The 22,857-nt window shown below is 38.0% G+C and overlaps 1 protein-coding gene across 6 annotated transcripts in view; it reads left to right on the forward strand.

Annotated features, from left to right (window-relative positions):
- The window catches only part of TMC6 (transmembrane channel like 6), a 1,104,128-nt gene that overhangs the window by 940,789 nt on the left and 140,482 nt on the right, over positions 1 to 22,857 (forward strand). For all 6 annotated transcript variants that reach the window (XM_044068185.1, XM_044068183.1, XM_044068186.1 and 3 more), the window contains 2 exons: positions 1,035 to 1,130; positions 18,045 to 18,120. In XM_044068185.1, coding sequence (XP_043924120.1) covers positions 1,035 to 1,130; positions 18,045 to 18,120 — 172 coding nt within the window. The remainder of the gene's footprint in view (positions 1 to 1,034; positions 1,131 to 18,044; positions 18,121 to 22,857) is intronic.

Consider the following 22,857-nt stretch of genomic DNA (forward strand, 5'->3'; position numbering starts at 1 on the left):
ATTTTAGATACAGAATAACTGTTTTATGCAACTATTACATAAAATATAGGAAATTATTTTGTCCTAAAATCTCAGGACATTTGCCATTTTTACAATTTTTTGTCAGGACACAAGTGCCCAAAGAGGGACTGTCACTCGCAAAATGGGACAGGTGGTAACCCTACCACCACATTATGGTACAATCCCAGCAATATTAGCATCACTGCACCAGTCCTCTGACCATACCACTCTATCCTCACTCATGAACAGGAGCCTGAAGTACTTAAACACCTCCACTAGAGGGTGCTCTGTCCTCCTTACCTGTAAAGAGCAGCCCACTTTTTTTTCTCAGAGAGAATTGTGACCTCAGACTGAGAAGTGGTGAATCTTACCTTACCCCCTGTCACATTCAGCATTCCAGAGATCACAGCCCCTTGAGGCCAACAGGGCAACAACATCTACAAACAGCAGAGAAGAAGCCCTTATACTCCCAAACCAGACACTTTCAACAACAAAAGAAACTGTCTAGGGCTGGAAATAAAAATAATGAGATTGCTTAAAATAAAACTAATTAAAATACTTGAAAATAAAACTTGTGTGGTGGCTTATGTTTTATATGCTTTTAAATGCTGGTAAATAAAGCAAGGCAAATTTTATATAACTCGTCTTTTTGTTTTATTATTAAGCAGCCTACTACTTTAGACAACAAACTTAGTAAATACATTTCCCTACTGTAACAAACTCTGCCACTAAATCAATATTCCTTATTGTCACTGACTATTACAACTAGTTCAGTCAGTAGGTAGTGCTGAGAGGACTACATTTGCACCAGGAATCAAATTAACCATCTAGATTTTTTCTTGAAATGTACACTGATTAAAATGCAGGAAATATTTTGATGTCCTTTCTGTGAGTTTGGAGCCGTCAAGGCTAAATAATTTCTTAGGGTGACCAAATTCAGAATGTATACTGTCCAGTCTTTGAGTTGCAAGTGCTATGTTAAAAGTCAAAAAGTTGTTAATGTGCGCTTGACGTTTTCCTTTTTTCTTCTCCAGGCATATGTCTCAGAAGTGGCTGGACAGAGAACGGAAGCCCGAGTTTGACATTGCACGCAATGTTTTGGAGCTTATCTATGGACAGACATTAACCTGGTAATAAAAACAATTCTCTGCCATGGTTATGAAGGATGAAGCAAAAGCCTAGCCAAGCCGGAGTTTTCGCTGTGTGATACCTTAAACCTACTGTAATAGAGGCCCATGGGATATATGAACCTGATCATAAAGACTTTGAAAAGGAAAAAGTCATGGACATTCAGAAACCATATAGCTGAAACACTTGATGACTTTAAGGGGTCATTTGCATATATCCCATGGGCCTCTATTACAGGAGGTTTAAGGTACTACACAGTGAAAACTCTAGCTTGGCTAAGTTTTTCTTGTAGTTTTTACTAATTAGTTTGTCTGTGTGACCTTTTTACTTTTTGTTTGGATGTAGCAAAAGCAGAATATGTTGAGGGAGGAAACAGCTCACAGTACATACTGGCAGATGAGCATGACATTTCACAACAAAGTATTTTATGCATTTGTTAGCTGAGGTAGAACACTAATCCCAGTAGACCATTTTCAAGTTTAGCCTGGGAAAAATAGAAATTCAGCGTTAATAGCAAAACATTTGAAATGTACATTAACTACAATCAGTAATATCCTTCTACATTCTCTAGCACAGTAACTACGAACAGCTGTTTACACGCAACCAAAGCAACTTTATATTATGTATTGCAACAAGTACACAGTTGTGTGTGGGACAATCTACCCACTAAAACACTATTTGAAACTGTCTAAATATCACATTTTTCTGTAGGCCACTGGTTCTAGAACCAAATAGCCATGCGGATGGCTTCAGATACCTCTTTAGAGACAACACAAGATCCTGGTAGTTGGTCTGCCTTTAATCTGCCATATGTTGCCATACCCGGTACTGGCAAATTCATATCTCCAGTCATTAGCTGTCTTTTCTGTGCTACATCAACATGATGATAAGGTGAAGTGACTGACTGTTGATCAAAGCATGTACTGGCTTGGTTTAACTTTTCTGACACTCACTCTGCTTAGCTTAATACTTCAACTCTGGGAGGAACCTGCATGTTTTTGCAGGATTAGTAGTATTGGGGGACTATTTTCTGTTGTTGAACTTGTCAATTTTGATAAAATAGTTGACTGACAACTGATCATGGTTAATTAAAACATGTTTTAGAATTGCAGCCAGTAGTACTTAAGCTGTACATCATAATATCAAAACATAAGACAACACAGGCAAGAAAACCCTACATGCAAATGATATCCATTTTCCTGTGTGTTATTTACCAGTGTTGTGATGTACCAGCTGTGTATGAAATTTGAAGTGAAAACTTGCAATACTAGTTTCCGTGGTCAGTGTGTTAGCTCTTGCATGGTATATCTCCTTTCTAGCATATTTAAGCAAGGGGTGCAGGGCAAAACTGTTTTTAGACTTTTGTATGCATGGTGTTTGAGGTGTGTGCTGCCAATCAGCTTTGGTCAACCACTTGTGCGGTGGATGGTTCGTATTGAAAGATCTGTGAATTTATGCAACAAACATTAAGCCCAGCTGTCCTTTTCCAAAGATATTTTTTTTACAAACAAACATGATCATGTGTTGCATTTATTGAGAATAAAATGTTCCAGACTAAAAATAGTTAAGTTTTTGCAGTACAATTAGATTTCTGCATGCCTTGCGTGGAATGATAACTTTTAGGATTATTTGAGTTCACTTTACCCATAGCTAAGGAAAGTGAACTCTTCCTGTAGGCTAGAAAATAAAGTACAGACGTGAATTTTTTTTTTTTTTTTTTTTTTTTTTAGTTTCTGTCTGTACTATTTTCCTGGACTGCTAAATTTGTCATAAGCTCTGCAGAGCTTTTTATGTTTCCTCCTAGGCCCAAAGATTTTGCATACTCAGATTGAAATCAACCAACAATGCTGGAAAAGGAGTCAAGTACTATACCAAGATCATTGAGGAAAAGTATAATAGTGTTTTATTTTTCATTTTGTTTTTCTTAAAGAATGCAAATAGACAATCATGACATGACACTTTTGAGACATGGACCCTCTGCCCACAAACCTCACATTTAGGTAGCAGAGGTGGGAATATGAAGACATTATTTGAAAGAAGGATTATGCAACACTGATAATGTAACACCTAAAGAGTTGATGCAATATGAATTCTCAGCAGTGTGGCTGTGTCATTTGCATATGTATTTATCTGTTAACTGGAGTTGTGCCCTGATTTCTAAAAGGGCCCATTTTGTAGCCATGGCTCAGGCAAGAGGCAACTGCGTTGGATACATTTATAATTCAGACTGGTACATTATGATGCATTTCATAGAAGAAATTTAGACATAAGCTACTACAATGCTGTTGTATATCAAGCATCTCTGAAGGGGATTTACAGCACTGTACTCAGTCACTTCAGTTTTCACTCTTCAGCAGATATTGCTTTGAAGAACACACCTGTAAAAGAGGATACAGTGCACATGAACTCATCGGGCAATACCGTAACACGTTACTGTTTGTTTGTCATTGTCAAGAACACAGCACAAGTGTTAAGAGACAGAAAGCCGTCTACACAACATTAAATACCACAGATGAATGCATTTATAGATACCTGTATGTATCACAGCTCAGGATGAAGAAAGCGGGTACAGTTAACTTGATAGTTGAGGTAAAAAGTTGCTTCCTAAATGAGAGCAGGTCAGTGGAGTTCCTAACTTGGGATGATCCGAGAAAAGAGTGCTTGGTATTGAGAAGTCGCAGTCACTGGCATGCTTATTATTGGGTGGTGTGGATGGCATTATTAATAAAACATTTTCCTACAGCATTAGCTCTAAATTAATAGGTTGTCTAGGTTCTAAATGATGAGCAAGAGGTGCTACATTATTTCAAGGAGCTACAGTTTTAACTACATCGTTTAAAATATCTGTTGTTTGTTTGAATAGTTATCTCCCCATTCTCTGCAGAGTAAGGCAGATGTACTTCAGTTAGATGTGAGGAACAGCAATCAACAAACTTTGTTTTACTAGACATACAGTCTGTTTCCGAGACATACATTCGGTTTCCTTCAGAAGTATAAGTGAACAATAAAGCACACTCACACTGTGGCATTACAACCTCTTTGCCTGTAATAACGTTCATCAGGATCCAAGAAAGGGAGACAGAGAGAAAGTTGATTTCTGATTTTAGCACTAAACTGATGCATGGGCTTATTCATGCAAAGTGCAGGAGCTAGCCAAATATGTACATATTTGAAGAACCAGGTATCTTCTGTGGGGTAACGTGAAGCATTCAGTCTGTTTTCTTCTTGTAATATTTTGAGTCTAGTGGACAGATAACACTGACTTGTTGTTCTGTAGGATACTAATCAGATTTTTGGAATAGAAATATTTAGTATTAGCAGCTGAGCCCATCTACAGCTCTTATAAGAGCTGTCAGATCTGATGATGACCAGATGATCTGAGTGTAAAACAGGCTAGCTGCAGGAAGTTTGCAAAGACTGAAAGTAGCAGAAGATGAGGCAAAGAAACCTGTGGGTGTCCAGGGGTAATAGCATACGCAGAGGAGAGGAGACTGGAGTTAAACATTGAAATGTAAATGTATATATGAGAAAGCTAGTTATAAACCAGGATGCATTGTCTGAATTTTAGCAGCAATCATAGCAGAAGCTTGCAGTCAGCTGTACTGAATGCCTTGGACAGGTCAGTAATTTATTTCCCCACATTAATGTGCATCTCTCCATATTTGCAAGTGTTATGTTGTTAAGTAGCAGGATTGCTATCACTCTGATTTTGCCAACGCTATCCCATGTATCAGAAAGAATCCTTACTTCCACAGATTGTCTTAAGAGTGATTATTTACAACCACAAACAAACAAGGTGTTATAACTGCAAGAATATTATGCTGCATAATCTCAAAAATCTATTGACATTGGTCATGTGTATATATTTACAAAACCATATTCAAAACAGTCTGGCTCTAGGAATTGGTAGGCAATTTGTTGTAACACCCAGGTAACTTCAGTATGTTGGAAAGGTACTATGAAAACGTGACCCAGACAAAGCAGAGGGAGAAGCTGGAGTTAGTAATCATGATCTGAAGGCTCTTTGTCATGAACTTGCAGTACCATTAAGTGCGAGGAGATTCCTCAAGACTGGAGACCTGCACTTGTTAAACTCCTCGCTAAGGGAAAAGGGAACACAACAAACCTGGAGTCATATAGACCCAGAAGTCTACATTCTTGTTGTGGAAAATATAATGAACAAATTTATTTTGGATACATTTTTGCCAAAATTGGAAAGGCTAGGGTTTCAAACTATATATCAGCATTAATTTGTTGAAAATAGATCTGTAATTATCTGTAACATGATGTTCTGCGATAATATAACTGCTATAAATGAAAAGGAGTGCTTTGATGGAATTTATCTGCACCCGTCTTCAACTTTTACTAGGGTTATACAAACAAGGATAATTTAGAGCGGCTAGGTATTAATGTGATCTTGCTAAGATGGATAGCTACATCGATGACAAATAGGACATTGAGTGCATTATGCAGCAATTGGACATGTGAAGTTCTAGATTCCTGCAAGGCTCTGTCCACGTCCCATACTTATTTAGATTGTATCTGTTTAATATATCTTTTTCATCTGAGATGTTCTATAGTCTATATGCAGATGATCTAAAAACTGATTATATCTGTTAGAGGTAGGACATATCTGCAAAAGGCTTTGAGTAAATTGATCAGTTGGGCACAGGAGAATAATATGCTGTTAAATACATAAGAACCTAAGCATATGAGATTTTGGAGACTATATTGCTGGGCGAATATTTAATACTGCACACACAGATTGAAACTGTGAATTTATTTAAGGAACTTGTTATATGGGTACATCCAGCTTTGAGTTTTTTCTGATCATATCAACCAATTGGTTACTGATAATTATTCGGTTGTATAAAAAATGTTAATAAAGTTTAGCAAACCAGAATGTTAAAATCATTGTACATTATATTAAACCCAAACTAGAGTGTGGAATAATTGTATAGAAAAATTGTAATAATATTGACATCAGTAACTTGGAAATAGTACAGTGGAAAAATACCAAGGACACATTCATAGATGTTGAAAATTAAAATGTCTGAACTTGTGTAGTGTCTCATACAGATATTTAAGAGGCAACCTCGTTTAGATAGATAGGACATTTATAGACTGCTACTGAGAATGTTTGGGGTTATCAAAAGAGTAGCAGAGAATCATCAGACAGCCTGTGTATGAGATTATATAGGAATAAAAATATGTAGTAATTGATTGTCAGAGAGAGTAACTGATGCAAGCAAGAACTGTTTTAGATATTTTAAGAACAACTTGGACATATAATAGGGGAATTTCCTTTTTGGTACATTGGCATGCTAAGGGCATTATTGCCCATGTTTTGAATATTTGTATGCATCTATGTGCTACCTTCTTAAGGATATTTATAAAGTCAGAAAATAAAGCTATGGTTGTGTACTGACTTGCAAAGGTGGATAATGTTTTTGGTGTAAGGATCATGCGTACTTCTTTGTATTTAAGAAGGTAGGTATACAGGTGCCAATGATGATGTGAAGGTATATGTACTAGAGTTGCACGTATAAGCTGCCCAGATCTTAATGTAGCTGACCACTGGCTGCCACCAGCCTCTCTCCTCATTCCTTGGGCCTGCCAGAACCACTGTCAGACCTATGTCTACAGCCAGTGAGAAGAGCAAGGATGCTGCAGCTAAGGAGTGTTTTTGTTATGCCCCAGCCTTTCCCCTTCCACAGTGTATGCATGTTTAACATCCATAGGTGGTCATGCAATTGTGATGTGCTGACTTAGTATGCCACCTTTGAGACATCTCAGCTAAATTTTGCTGCCTTCTTCCCCCTTAGGACCACACTCCCTGTGTATCCATAGTCTCCACCAGGGAATGACCGAGAAGTGCCCCCAAGAGCATGCTTCCACCAGGATGGGTACGCCTGTCCTTCTCTACCAGCACCTCGGATGCTGAGCTACTAATCAAACCCAATTCATCTGTGCCATAGTTACGGCCCTTTGTGTAATGATACTGGCTTAGCCTGTTGCCCTTTATGTAGTGTTATATTTAAATCAATGCTATCAACTGTCACTGGAAGCATGCCTGCTTTTTTTTTTTTTCAAAAAAGCAATTTATTGTGTTGTAGGAATTACAGAAGTATAGGATTTACCTTTCCATATTGCTCATCACCCACAAATCTTGTCTGGAGGAATATTTGCCAGAATACAGAGCTTCATTTTTTAGGTTATTGAAATAAAATCCATGCAGGAAGCACTTCGGGGTTTGTTTTATATAAAATCCTACTCCTACAAGAGGGAGGGGTCTGAAAGTGTAGTTGGTTGAGAAGCAAGTTGTTTCTGAACCTCAGTGCTCAGATCTTTACATCTGTCTGTAAAGGGGTGACATGACCCATTGCAGAGGTCATTCACTGGGCAAGAGTTTGGCTGAACAAAGTATGATATGTCACTGAAATATCTCCCTCATAACATTCTCTGAAAATAAAAACTGCTAATTGTTGTGATCTGTGTTATTCTCTGTAAGGAAAATGATCCAGATCTGATCCATCTCCTTTTATAATGATAGGAATGTGGGCCTCTTATTTGTTCAGTGAGAAGATAGGAAATGACCGAGTCCAGAGTGCATTAAAGAGCTGCACTGGTGTTATGGAGCTGACTGGTAGACTAATGAACATTTAAGCATAAAGTGAGCTACATGGTATGGTTGGAGTAATGCATCATAGGTTCATAGGTGTTTACTAAGCTAAAGACCACAAGGGCCTTTTTAAGCCTGGCCATGCATCCCAAATTTCTGACAAGTTCTGGTACCTTTGATAAGTATAATCATGGGCCTGGGAGATGAACCATTTACAGGTTACCTGCATTCATTAGAAACATAGTTGCCAAACCAGGGATGAATTTCCAGTTTCCTATCCAATTGTCCAAGTTGCACTTGAATTGGCTTAGGGAGGAACTCTACTTCACATGGATGGTGAGCCTGTTCCATAGATGGGGTAGTCTCTGGGTTACATACCTATCTCTCCAGTAGGTCCTATTTATATCACAGGCAAGGTTTAAGTCTTTAGAATGGGTAATTCTGGTGCTGTTTGTTTTGTGGATATGCGGGAGGTCTATCAGAGTGGCATCTGACAATGACCTGTATGCCAGGCATAGATCTCCCCTCAAAGCCTGTAGAGACAGAGTACAAGGATAGGGCCTTGAGGCGGTCTGCATAGGACATATTACTTACACCCTGTACTCTTTTAGTGAGGAACCTCTGTAATCATTATTGTAATTACATGAGCAAGTTTCTGTCCTGTGCTGTGCTGTTTTTCTGTATTTCAAATACTGAAAAAAAAAATAAGAAAATGTCTGACCTTTTGTGGATCAGAGATGGTTCTGCTTTCCAAGGTAGCTTTTTTTGTATTTTCCTGGTGGCGCTCTTATTCAGAGGGGAATCTCGATTAAGATTTCTTCTCTGCTGAAACTTACAGAAGTTATTAAACTTAACATATTGAGGTCAAAGAAATTTCAAGAGCTGTGTGTGTCTTTGAAAATGTTTTATTGGTTCTTGAGACAGCTAATCTCTGCTCCTAATCTAATGGTTAACTAAGATCCTTTGTGAGATATGACTTGGATATGGGGGTGTTCCCTAAGCTCATCTTTCCCTGGATGTGGCCTCCCCTCAGAGGAGGGGGTACAGTTGAGGCCCTATCTGAGCTGGTTATGGGAGGTACTCCCCTTACAAACCTTAACCCTTTTGTGACTATTAGTCATTCAGTTTACACAACCAATCTATTATTGTACAAAACAATTACCTACATCCAATATATTACAGTGCAAAGCGGTTAATTACCATCAATATTAAAACCATGTAGTAAACAAAAATAAGCCTTGGTGTGGCCTTTTTGCTTTCTTTTATTACTGTGACCACTATTTTAAATAGTGTCCAGATCAATGTCCTTATTTTGGACAACCATTATTTTAGGATGAAGATGTTGTGGTGCTTTTGCCTTCGCTTCTGTTTAATTTCACGTTCAAGGTAAGTGGTGGATTATACATGTGGTTTTCAGATTTTTATGGGCTAGTACATGTTTTTAAATCAATTTCATTTGGATTAGTTGAGCAAGTAGTGTTTCAACAATTTATGGAAATTAATGATCGATTTAATTTCATATATTCGAAAATGGTTTCCCAGACTTTGGGGCCAGTATATTAAGTATGCTCTGTGTATTTCAGGTTGGATAGTGGAGTTTGCATTTGGGGTTTTGTTTGAGAAGGTGACCTTGATTATAAATTGACAGAGCTCTTTCTGGAATTCTCTTAAGCAGAGAAGAGGAATCTTTCTTCCCATATCAGTTTGCATAGTAGTGTATCCAAAAGGAGAAAAGCTCTTTTTGGTATGGGAAACCATTTGGCTTTTGCAAGTGTAAGTGGTGTTCCATTTAGGGGGCAAGTTAATGAACCAGTAAATGTTGTTTATGGCAGTTTTGTAAAGTAGTACATTTGTTATGTAAACTTAACTTTGAATTTATCTGCTTTGGTGTAAAGGAATTCCCAGGGGTTTACCATCTCAGGTATGACATGGTGTGATCCAGTGTCACTGTACTGTGAAGTGTGATCCAGTGTCATTGAATTGTGAAGTGTCAGTGTTAGTGAAATTGTAGTCCTTTTTTATTTTAATGTAAACTTATGAGAGCAGATTAAGAAGGCATGCTGCTTTCTGCAACTGTGTGAGCGTTGTTTTGTTGTGTTGGGCAATAAGTCTCATCTGTGTTTTAAATGAGGATGATGTATTCATTCCAGTAACTCTGTGCATTGAAGAGAGGCATGTCATTTGGAATGTATTGTACTGCACTACCGTTTATAAGGAAGGGTATTGTACTGCACTACCGTTTATAAGGAAGGGTATTGTACTGCACTACCGTTTATAAGGAAGGGTATTGTACTGCACTACCGTTTATAAGGAAGGGTATTGTACTGCACTACTGTTTATAAGGAAGGGTATTGTACTGCACTACCGTTTATAAGGAAGGGTATTGTACTGCACTACCGTTTATAAGGAAGGGTATTGTACTGCACTACCGTTTATAAGGAAGGGTATTGATGTTTGTACTGCACTACCGTTTATAAGGAAGGGTATTGTACTGCACTACCGTTTATAAGGAAGGGTATTGATGTTTGTACTGCACTACCGTTTATAAGGAAGGGTATTGATGTTTGTACTGCACTACCGTTTATAAGGAAGGGTATTGTACTGCACTACCGTTTATAAGGAAGGGTATTGATGTTTGTACTGCACTACCGTTTATAAGGAAGGGTATTGATGTTTGTACTGCACTACCATTTATAAGGAAGGGTATTGATGTGAAGCATAAAAATGGAAGTGGGGTAGTAAAGAGACAGGCCTTGAGAGTGAGGTTGGGAAGGAGGTGTACGAGTTAGGGAAGAACGGATTTGGTGTTGTAAATGTAGTCCACTGGGAAGACAGGGGTGATAGAGGGAGCAAAGCAGGCTGCTAGACACTGCAAGACTATAGACAATCAGCATACACATGCAGACATTTAGTTCCCTGATACGTTACCATAAGTCAAGAAAGAACAGATACAATAATTAAGTACAACTGAAGTAACAGCCATGCCATTTAAAAATGAATGAAATAAGTTATGTATGGGGTAAAATTCTAATGTCTGTTAGGATGTGTATGAGAGAGGTCTCACAACTGAACCTGAAAGAGTGCCTTGTTAAGAAAGTTGAGCTTTCACAGGATGTGTCGATCTGTATACGAAATGAAACAGATATTTAAAAGCAGCCATTGAGAAATGCCAAACAGTTTCACCCACACCCAGTGGCAGTGCAACCTATAGATACCTGCCATAAGGGTGAGGTGCTTCATGAGCATGGAGCCAAACATCCTTCCTAGCACATCTGCAACTGCTGCATGATGTATTTCAGGAGAAAGGAAAATGTTATAGTTGAGTGTGTAAGACTCCCAGCAGAAATGAAAAACTTTAGCTGCAGTGTCCTCACGGATGAAAGCTGGGGATAGGAGATATCAAAACTTCTAACATTTTGTGTTAAAACAAAATTAAATTTAGTAATATTAACACAGCATTGCTACATTTCTTACACTTTTCATGGGCCCTTAATACCATGCATAATACTACAACAAATCAAATGTTAAGTATTTGGAAGGAATTCTCAGGTACAGTCTGGCAGATACAGGTATGTCTGTCTAAGGACTTGGCCGGAGAAAACAGAAAGCAGGCGCCCGCTTATGAGGAGTGGTGGGGTAATAGGAAGGCAGGAACTGAGCAATTTGTGTAATGCTGGACCAATAACATTTCTAAAAATAGAAAGAAAATGTGTGCTGTATAATGTATGTAAATGGAAAAATGTTGATTTGTTTTTTCTTTTCTATTGATGTATGTGCGGCTATGTCTTAAGTGATAATTTAATAAAGGTGTTTAAAAAATGGAAGAGAAAACAAAAAACAAGAATATTTCTAAAATAAGTCCTTTTATTTTTAATTTACTTATGTTTACCTGGCCAAGGGACATAGCTCCATACTTAGTCTTACTAATGACTTAGGAATGCCTGAAATGCTAGCAGCTGTGAAGTATGAACTCTGAAGAATGTCAGGAACTGTTGAAAGAAGAGGAGGCATCTTATATATACCAGGGCACTGAGTGTTGTACACATCTGACATTTGTTTAAGGTGCAAAATCGTACAGAAAATATACTACTTGTTAAGACTTTGAGGGTCTCCATGTTGTGGGTGACAGCTGGTATTTCTACTTCTGCGTGCCCTAATTCAGTATACATTCTTCTGTTTTTGGTTGTGGGTGACAGCTGGTATTTTTACTTCTGTGTGCCTTAATTCAGTAAAATTTCTTCTGCTTTTGGTTTTGGGTGACAGCTAGTATTTCTACTTCTGCGTGCCCTAATTCAGTAAAAATTCTTCTGTTTTTGGTTGTGGGTAACAGCTGGTATTTCTACTTCTGCATGCCCTAATTCAGTAAAAATTCTTCTGTTTTTGGTTGTGGGTGACAGCTGGTATTTCTATTTCTGCATGCCTTCATTCAGTAAACATTCTTCTGTTTTTGTAGCCTTGTGTTTCAGGGTGCATGCCACAACATCATGCTAGATTTAGGAGGATGCAGCCTGCCCCTATTAGCCTCCCCAAACCCTCTATGCCCCTCTGTGTTTTATATTCAACACCTGAAGCACAAGGTGAGCACAGAATGCCCCTAGACAGAGCAATCTTAAGGAAGTCATCTTTGTTCCCTCTGAATCTGTCTGGAGAAGGGATTCAGGCTAGAGTAAAGTTTTTGCTTCTGAGAAAGAAAAGGATAATTTGGAAGAGTGATACAGTTAAATAAGGATAATATTACTGATATCTCTAAAGTTTTTATTTTATTGAATTTTTTGACTGTTAAAGCCTGCTCCTCGTGGACCATTTCCAAAGTCAGCCTGGGATTTTAAGTGAAAATGGATATGCTCACTATATCAGAAAGTTGCTATGTCAGTAATTACAGCTCAGTATAATGAAACAACTTCAGCTTTTCACTAAAGAGGCTGCAGTCTGCTAAGAAATTTTACAATTATAGCTAAGCATGTCATTTTGCAAGGAAAAGTCCCCTGCACCCCACCCAATGTAGGTGCTACACTCCCCACTTACCACCACAGCTTGTTTATTTATTCTCATGTTGAGTCTACACCTGGCTTACAGCCTCAGAGTAGCAGTAGTAAAGTAGAAGGGATGTGGGAGGGACAGGATAATTCCTCCTATAGTAATGACACTTGGAGTAAAATCAGCTTATAATTTGGGGAATCTGTGTTTTGTGAACTACCATCTTTACAGTGATGTTGGTACTGACATCCCCAGCTTTACCTTTTCCAAATCAATGTATGCATAGGTGACGATACGTAGTAATCCCATAATTTATTTGATAGCTGGGCAAGTAGACTGGCCAGAGTCCATTTTTAACTCTGAACTTTACTGAATTCATATACAGGATTACAACTGTTGCAGTAGTGTTCTAAAGTACAATACGGCACAATATGTCACCTTTTCTATAGTCACAATGAGCTTGTTTGTCAGTGTCTAACCTCAGACACCCAAATCTTTTTTCAGGCTGTTTCACATGTTAGAAGCAAGCTTGGCAGAGTACATAAGAATGAATTTATCAATACAGAGAATTGCCATTATTTCTCGACTGTCTAGTAGTATGAACTTGTTAAAAAAGAAGACAGATCCAGTAAAGACCTCTGAGAGATTCTTCAAGTGCAGTAATGCAAGAGAGTATCTGGCTCGAGGATACGTAAGGCTTTACTTGAATGGTAATTCCAGAACAAGATGTCTAGAAATGTTCCAAATTATAGGTAGCCATTCTAAAAGGAGAAAGTCCTTGACAAAACTGAATGCCCTTTTAATTTCACTAAACAAGGACCATGTAAGTAGATGTCTGTCCATGTTCATAAAATTAATGCCTTTTAATCTCTAAACATGGGTCCAGTAAGCAGCATCTGTCCATGTTCTTATAAATTAACTCACCAACGTGATGCAATGCAGTGATGGTTCTGAAGCCACTCCTACTGCTGAAGCTACTTCTACACCCAAAATTACTCTTGGAACTATGTGGGTGTGGCCAATTAGGGCACGCTGTTTATCATATTTCAGCACTTGTAAGTAAACTGTTCTCAAAGATGTTGACTCTGGAAATGATAATAATAATAAAATAATAAAATGAGGGACAAGGAGGAGCAGGTGTTTTAAGGAGTAAAATGGCTGTAGCTTGTTTCCAGCAGACTGGAATATAAACTAAGAAAAGAGGGATCGTGTAGATTAGCCACAAGGTTTAGAAATGTAGTGAGCTAATATTTTCAAGAAGGAAGGATGGATTCTTGGAAGTGAAAGGACAAGTTTGGAAAAGATTTTGTCCCGATCCACTTCAATAAAAACACAACACCGAATGACATTTGATGACCTTTATCCATAAGTATGATTGTTAACCAGTAGTTATAGTTTTCAACCAAAAACATGACACAGTTGATAACTTCTATGAAAGGAAACATAAAATAACCATAAGGGCAGCGTAACCACTCACCCTTGATATGCTGCGTCCCCCACTTGCTCACTTATCTTACACTAACAAGGCAGCGTTACCCACTCACCTTCAATTTAATGAATTACACTACCATCCAAATAAGCAGCTCTGCTTGCTTATTAAGTTATCCAATAGTGCAACCGCTCACTTTCCTTCTCAACTTATTGAATCACAAACCACCTACAATGAAAATCTTCACAGCGGACAAATGCCTCAAGTGGTTCAATACCATGCAAAAACAAAGTCAGGAAATACAAACGACAACCAGATGCAACTGTGCCAGTACAGTGGAAGCTGTGCTTCTGTTCACCTATCCAATTGCGGCTGAACAAACACCAACAGGATATTCCATCTCAATGTATGTCAACATGCTGAGCACTACTTTCCCTGCTGGGGCTCGCCACTGCCCCATTCTGTTAGATTCCACTCCTCTCCTTGCCTGCCCATCCTCCACCCTCTCCCATATGGCTGAACACACCATGGCACAAGTGTGGTGAAAAACAATTTCACACGGGTACTACGAAACCATGAAAAACACAAATCTTCCCTCCTGGCTCAGCAGACAAAAGGGGCGTGAATTCCCCTACCACTACCACCAATGCGCATTTAAAACTACATTTTTACTTTTGACAATTGACACCCTCCCCCATACTCCCTGAAACCCTTCCCCAAGCAGACACCTGCGGACAAAATCTCAGACGGAGCCATAGCTCACAACTTGTTGGTACAAGAAATCTGGACAAAGCCTAAAATAATGGGGGGGGGACAATGCCCAAAAAAGGGACAGATTTAAATATTGCTCATCTAAACTTAGGATGGAAGTCCAAAACTCAAATGTATACCCTCATTTCCCAATGTGCCACTGAAGCACACCATCATATAAGGCACAAGTCTGGATGTCCTGCAAAACTCTATACGGGCGAGAGGGATACTACTTTACTCTATCCCTCTACCATGATGTCATCAACAGAATTATGGCAGCATGTTTCCTCTGACAGTAAGTCAGAAACCAAAACCTCATTCCCTAGCAACTGCAGTCTTAACAACAATCTGAGAAAGTTGATAGAATAACAGGCTCACATTGGTATAAATTCATAACACAGTCCATTCTAAGACAAAAAAAAAAAGTTATGCTAAAGGTTGGAAATCTGAATCGGAAACATCTGACAATTCAGTACCTTTGAGAGGTGTGCCTCAGACACATGCTTCCCCTGTAAGCCTGGGAAAAGCCACCAAATAAAGCTCGATTACTAGGGATTTGTTGTAGCATGAATTTACTGAAAAGTAGAAGTCTAAATTGGGAAAGGCCACCAATAAAGCACGACAATGAACAAACACTTCAAGCGGAGCACTGGATCAGCCTGCCAAGTGCCATGCATCCAGGACCAAAGAGCCAGTCATATATATATATATATATATATATATATATATATATATATATATATATATATATATATATATATATATATATATATGTATATAGACATGTATATATATATATATATATATATATATATATATATATATATATATATATATATATATACATAATGTGTGTGTATATATATATATATATATATATATATATATATATATATATATATATACATAATGTGTGTACATGGGGGACTGATATATATATATATATATATATATACATATATATATATATCTATACATAATGTGTGTGTATATATATATATATATATATATATATATATATATATATATATATATATATATTGGTCTCCCCTCACCAGCTGCTCTCCTTTTTTTTTTTTAAATAATCCTCTGTGCTTCCAGCCATGTCTCGCACTCTCCTCAACTGGCAACCCTACTCACCACTCATGAGCGGAAACAGCCATTACTCCTAAGTATCTCAAAGCTCACGAAATTAATACCTGCTTTGCTTTATATATATATATATATATATATATATATATATATATATATATATATATAACAAAATCTACAGAGAGAGGAAGAGCATGCTGCAACCATGTGAAATTAACCCTTAGAAAACTAGCCTGAAGAGCAACTCACTAACATCGCTACAGATGGGACAATTGGTTTGTCTCCTGTTTCCCTGTTACACTCCTTACAGCTCTTTACCCCTAAGTCAGTGCCACCCAGTCCCCAAAACCCACACCCACTTAAAAAAAAGAGGATTACTCACCTCTGACTTCAACATCAGTTACACTTGACAAAACCCTCTAAGCCCCTCCCTACCCTTATTTCTTCCTAAACATCCCTCCATCCCATTTAACCCTATCCTACCCTTAGTCTCTTAATCCCTGCTAATCTATGTGCCTAGCCCCCACCTGAAAATGTCACAGGCGAAAATGTTCTGTTCCAAACCTCATTTCTTAAAATGCATTACAGCATTTATGTCTACTACCAGCTCAGTTTTTACTTGAGAAAGTTGGCTGAGTTCTGAAAGATAGAGCAGTTTTATCTGTTGGGTTCTATAAGAAAATTCTGCCTGTGGCTAAGCAAATCCTATCCAAATGCATTGGATTGATTTCATGCCATGAGACTGCCAACCACCGTTTGGATAATGTTATCAGCCATGCCAGTAAGTTGTGGCCGTTTCCAGTGCCTGTTTTATTAATGCATTCTGTGGGATATGAGGACTGAGGCCTCTGTCACGTGACCACAGATCACACCATTACCATGGAGTATTGCTCGGATTATAATTCTAGCAGTTAGGCTGCTTTTCATAGCTTCAGCCTCCTGAGCACTTGTTTTTAGTCTTCTGGTGCTCATACCTCCTTGGGAGGTTATATTGTACTAGTTGGAATTCTTCTCATCAGATTCAAATTTAACAGATATGCAAGCACTCAGAGTATCCGTTAATCTGAAGAAGGTCATCTGTAGTGGGTGCTGACTTCCTTCTCATTGTAAGTTTTATCTGTATGGCCTTCCCATCTGCTATTTCAAATGGACCCCCTATAATTCAGGCAAGAGTATGTTGTATATTCTTGTTTCTTTATCTTTCAAGTGTGTCCACTCAGTAATTAAGTAACAAACTGTGGAACCAGAGAGGCTTAGCACATCATAGTACTCCATGACCTCATGATGTATGAACAGCCAGAGTTGTATCTAACCCAGAACATGGGATATGAACATTAGAAGACACAAGAAGAGGAAATCCCAACAATTACCTCTGCAGAGGGACTCCTTGCTGATAAGTTGATATGGCAAGTACTTGCATTATCTGTTTTTTTTTTCTTCTCCATGCCAGAGAACATCAGGTCTACATTCTGGATCTGATCAAAACCCATACTACTACTGTGTGATGTCCTACTATAGAAAGTAGTAAGGCCAGGGAACAGGAACCACAAAGAATTGTATATTATGTGCATTTACATGACTACATATATTAGAATATATATTGTTAGGACTAAACAGCACTATGCTGGAAGAGATTGTGGTTCTAATATGGATTCAAGGGTTGTGGACTTACACTCAGGCAGCCGCTTTCCAAGTATTAGAAAATGAGCAACCATGTTACTTCAAAAACTAAGATGGAACACAGAGATAAAAGATTGTGAGGAAGGGCAAAGGAGAAATGAGCAACCAGGGTGTCACATGATTCCCTGTCCTACCAGAGTGTATTGCTTTAAACTTAGAGCTAATGAAGAGAGAGAAGGGCCTAATCACAGAATTCAGTTTTATACCTCCCTGGGCCCATGAGGCACTCCGAAAATATCTCTGATTGCTCACTAAACAGGTTAGTGCATATTGTAAACATTGAAGGATCATTACAAAATGCAACACTGTCTGTACATTATGCAGTTCCCTTATTTTAATTGTTCTCTCTTTTTCTCTTCATTTAAGGCTGGGAGTTCTGTTTTCACCACTATTGCCTGTTGTCCAGATGATAAAATTGTTTCTGTTGTTCTACATTAAGAAGGTAAGTGTAAGATACTTTATATTTTAAGAGGCTCTGTATTTTGTCAGTATCTGAACATAACCCACTGTTTGCAAAGACAGTTGTTGTTGTTGTGACTTTTGGCTTTTCCCTGTTAGGGGTCGTCACAGCGGAACTCAGGTCCGCTAATGAATGGCAGTTGATTTTTACGTACCGAGTTGCCAGCCCTGACGCACAACCTTCAACGAAGGCACGCCCATTCACGCATGTCTCCACGCAGAAGACGCTCTAACTGAGAGTCGAACCGGACAGCGTCTCACTGTGAGGCGACAACGCTACCAGTACATTTACAAATAGGTGTTACGTTAATTCTGATTTTTGACTGCACTAATTTTGAACACCTGCAAAATGATAAAATGAATGGTGCTGGAGAGAAGGATACTGTTCTGTCTTCATTAATTTCAGTTAGCTGTAGCTTAGGTTGTTAAACTGAGCTGATCATCTTAGTGCTTTGGCTTGTAACCACTTTCATGTATAGATTGTGTAGGTCTGAGGGATACTGGAAAGACAAATCCAGACTCGCCTTTTTATACTTTATAAATATGTAAAGTCCTACTGGGCAAATCCTGTAATATATTTTGTTGTCAAGAGGCAAACTATCTGTTCTTTTCTAAAAATAGTCATGTAGAAGCTAAAAGCCAGTTTGGTCCAAGTGTTACCTTATTAGCATAGGGTGTACTGGAAGAGAGTCCAAGTGCTTGATTACCACAGATGCATTACCTAAGACTTTAACAGAAATAACTACTGTGACATAAAACTAATGAAAAGTCACATTCCTCTAAATGCATGTATGTGGCTCTGCAAAGACAGGAAGGTATTTCAGTTAAATGTACTTTAACAGTCATTTGTGGTCGGGAGTATGTCACAACAGTTTTCTTGCTAACAGTTTGCCCTGAAAGCATATGCTAAGTCATCCAGATGCAGCAGAATCAAGTCAAGCTGAAATGTAAATATTCTGTTACTCATTCATATGTTCAACAGGCACATAAATCAGTTCTTAAAATGCACTTCCACTGGCATGGAGAGAGTGAAGGTATATGGTTCCAGACTTCAGCAGCAAGAAAGAATTATAACCAGCCCAGAGTCCGTTTACATTCGAGCAACTTATGAGCACACATGCTTGGCAGTCCATGTCTTATCAGCATCAGCACTTAGACAGTCAAATAAACTGCAAGAAAAAAAAAGTCATTACTTAACAAACATCTAATCTGCATCAAAACAGAAAGGCATGCAGTTTACATACACACTTGCAACTCCAAAATATAAACTATGGAATTCGCTAAAAGTTAGACTCCAAAAGATGGGATATGAAAAATCCACCGTCTCATGGGAATTTACCATATTACACATATCTCCACCTGGTTTGACTGAGTTACAAACTTCCATTTTAATTTATTTATAGTAATTAAATTTTATATTACACTAAATTGGTTAGATAGATCATGTCTCACATGGGGTGGGTTTATATAAATGGCAATTAAACACCTAACAGTTCACAAATTTCTGGTGTTTAATCAAAAAGTCTTCTCCAGTTGTATTGATTACTAGAATTTACTATTAAACCATGTATTACAATAACTCCTCAACTTTTATTAATCATAATCTAGAGTTTGATATTTAATCGTAGATCTCCTTATTTACCAACTTTTATTGGTGGAACTAAATGATGGCGTTTAGGATACATAGATACTTCTTCCCCTCTAAATATAAACCTTGTTCTTTCCATCGTTTTTTGTTATGCTGAAGTAATCGTAAGATTACATTATTTGCAGGTAAATGGCACCTATGTAAATATGATTGTATATAGTTGTGTGTTCATTTTGGTTAATTGTAACTTTGATTTATACTGCTGATTTCATTCTTTTGGTTTTCATATTGTATTAATTCAAATAAAGATTATGGAAAAATAGAAAGGCATGCAGTTACTTGTAGGTATTGTGGTGATGTGTTACCAAGCTCAGACCTTTTTACTGAGGGGAGCCTGCAGGTGAGTGATAAGTATTAATGACAACCAACAGCTCTGACTCTGCGATGTAGTTACCTCAGTTCAATTAATGTTATCTCCACAGCAGCTTCCTGGTTCATTAGAATGCAAGGGTACTTGGCCTGTCAAAAAGTTTCAAGTAAATAATGTATGATTTGTTGGTGTAGTTCTAAGAACCTTGTTAGCATTCATATTTGCATGTTGACTGTAGAGATGGCATAAAAAGAATTATTCCTGACAATTATGTAGCCACACAGGCACACAGTAAAATGTTTCCAGTTTGAATTACGTTGGGGATCTAAAGTAAACACTAGCCTGTTCCAGAACAAATCATTGGTGCCCCAAGATGCAAGTGCGAAGCCATTTGATATACAGTGTTGGCTCAAACTTCAGCAACATGTCAAACTGCTGTACAAGTATTGTAAATCTCTGTTAACATGTAACATAAACCATTTACAGACAGATTTGTAGTAAGTGATCATAAATACCGTCAGAAAAATCTTTCAATCGGCATCTAAAAGTTATGACATGTCGAGTATGTAACTCTCACATTCTAACACTGTACCTGCTAAGCATGGGAAACAATTTCATATTAATTGCCGTCATATTGTTGTGTTGTGTATCTGCTTTGAACTGATTCTATAACTTGTGGCTTAACACACGTTTAAAAAGTCAAGCACAATTATCTCTGAACAAATTGTAGCTGCTACCAGTGACCACAAAACCTCAGTGTACACTGATTTCAGTAGTGTCACTGTGCAGTGTTTTGTACTGTGCAGTGCTGTTGCTTTATACAGTGATTGAAAACTTATACAGCAAACAAGTTGTGATCCTGGGCAGAGTTTGTGTACTGCGGGGTAAGAGTTTGGGATGGGGTGGTAAGTACTCGGGCTTTGGTGTGCAGTGCTGCATAGTTTTGAAAAAGCAGAGTAGAATAGATCGAAGATGGTTAGATCATTCACAGTGGGGAACCTTGCAGCAGCCAGCACTGAAAATGAAGTAAATGTATACTGAGGGAGATGGAAAAGACTTGACCAGTATATGTTCATGCAGAATACAAATCAGAGGTCACATCTGTAGTTATCAGCAGTTAATCATCTTTCTGTAAACCTCTTCATGTTTAAAGAGTTAACAATTGGAATCTGCTCAAGCATTCATCTTTGTGTTTCATGCAGGTGAGATAATCTGGTAGTTTTCAGCGTCATCTTTTGACTTCATCACAGGGAAGCTGTTAACTCACCAGCAGAGTGGGACTTATTTTTCTGAAGCTGAAAGGCCAATAAATGGACTTAGAGTCAGATTGATTTTATGACAATCCATTTTATGATTTACCATGATAACACACTAACAGCAACACTGTCTTGTGGAGTTAATGAGTGATGTGTTAGGATGTAAGAACACTTTGAGAAAAGGCACAGTGTAATCTTGGTAGTAGGACAATATTTGTTGAGTGGTAGTATGGTTAGGTTCATAAGATTAGTTGTCAGACTTGCAACTTACTGGCCTTCAAGAAGCTTGATTGCTTTTACTCTTGATCATTTTTGTGTGTGTGTGTGTGTGTGTGTGTGTGTGTGTGTGTGTTGTGTGTGCGTGCGTGTAATATATATATATATATATATATATATATATATATATATATATATTTTTTTTTTTTTTTTTTAGTCTTTTATCTCAGAAATGGTGTTGCACTACAGCATAAATCTCACTGACAGAATCTTGCATTGAAACCACAAAAACAGAAAGACAAGTGTTTCTGGAGAAGGAGCAAGGCCCTTGCACCCCATACCCCCATGATGCATGCGCGTGTGTGTGTGTGTGTGTGTGTGTGTGTGTGTGTGTGGCGCAGACACATACATATGGAAACCTAAGCTTACATCAAAAAAGGACAGTATTAATCCACTAAGGAATGACACTGAATCATTGACTAAGACAAACATTGATCCACAAAAGATCAAAAAAACATAAAAACAGTGTTTCTACAGGGAGACAAGCCCCCCTTGCACCCCCCCCCCCACAATCCTAAAGGATCAAAAACATAAAAACAGCTATTCTTTGGTGAGAAAAGCCCTTTGCACCTCCTACATCCCCTGCTAATTCTGTGTATCAACTCAAAGATCACACTAAGGGGGAAGGGCATACTACTGTTGATGAATCAGTGCATCACATAATTAAAAGACATGACTATTCCCTTGATTCATAGCTGTAAATTAGCTAAATTGTAACAGCAAATTAAAAACATTAACAACAATGTATACATATGAAGTATCCAAATGAAAAAGGGGAATTCTGTGTGTATGCTATTCACGCATTAGCATTTACTGTTAAGTACTTGTGTCATAGATGGCATGACACTCACATATGATGGATAACTGCCGCTGTTGGGGATCATAATCACACCATTGCCAATTAAAATGCCATCTGCATGTGTGAAGGACAGGAGCTAAGATCTTTTGATCTGCTTTTGCCAGGGTTTTCCACCTTGTATACAAAACTTAGTTACCTCATATTAATTGTATTTATATTTTAAGAACACAGGCTTCATTTACACCAAGACATTAGCTTTAAAAAAACTAAACTGTAACACCCTGTGCCTTGGAACTAAATGCACACATGTGGAGTAGAAAAGCAATGTTTTATTTTAAGCACAACTAGCCATATTGAATATCACAGTGGATGCGCTCACATTACTTGCCAGTCATATGATAAGTTAAGAAAACAGAGTCAACAAAAATATG

Source organism: Protopterus annectens, chromosome 4.part0 (genome assembly GCF_019279795.1).
Source record: "Protopterus annectens isolate FY-2018-M chromosome 4.part0, PAN1.0, whole genome shotgun sequence".
NCBI classification, from domain to species: Eukaryota; Metazoa; Chordata; order Ceratodontiformes; family Protopteridae; genus Protopterus; species Protopterus annectens.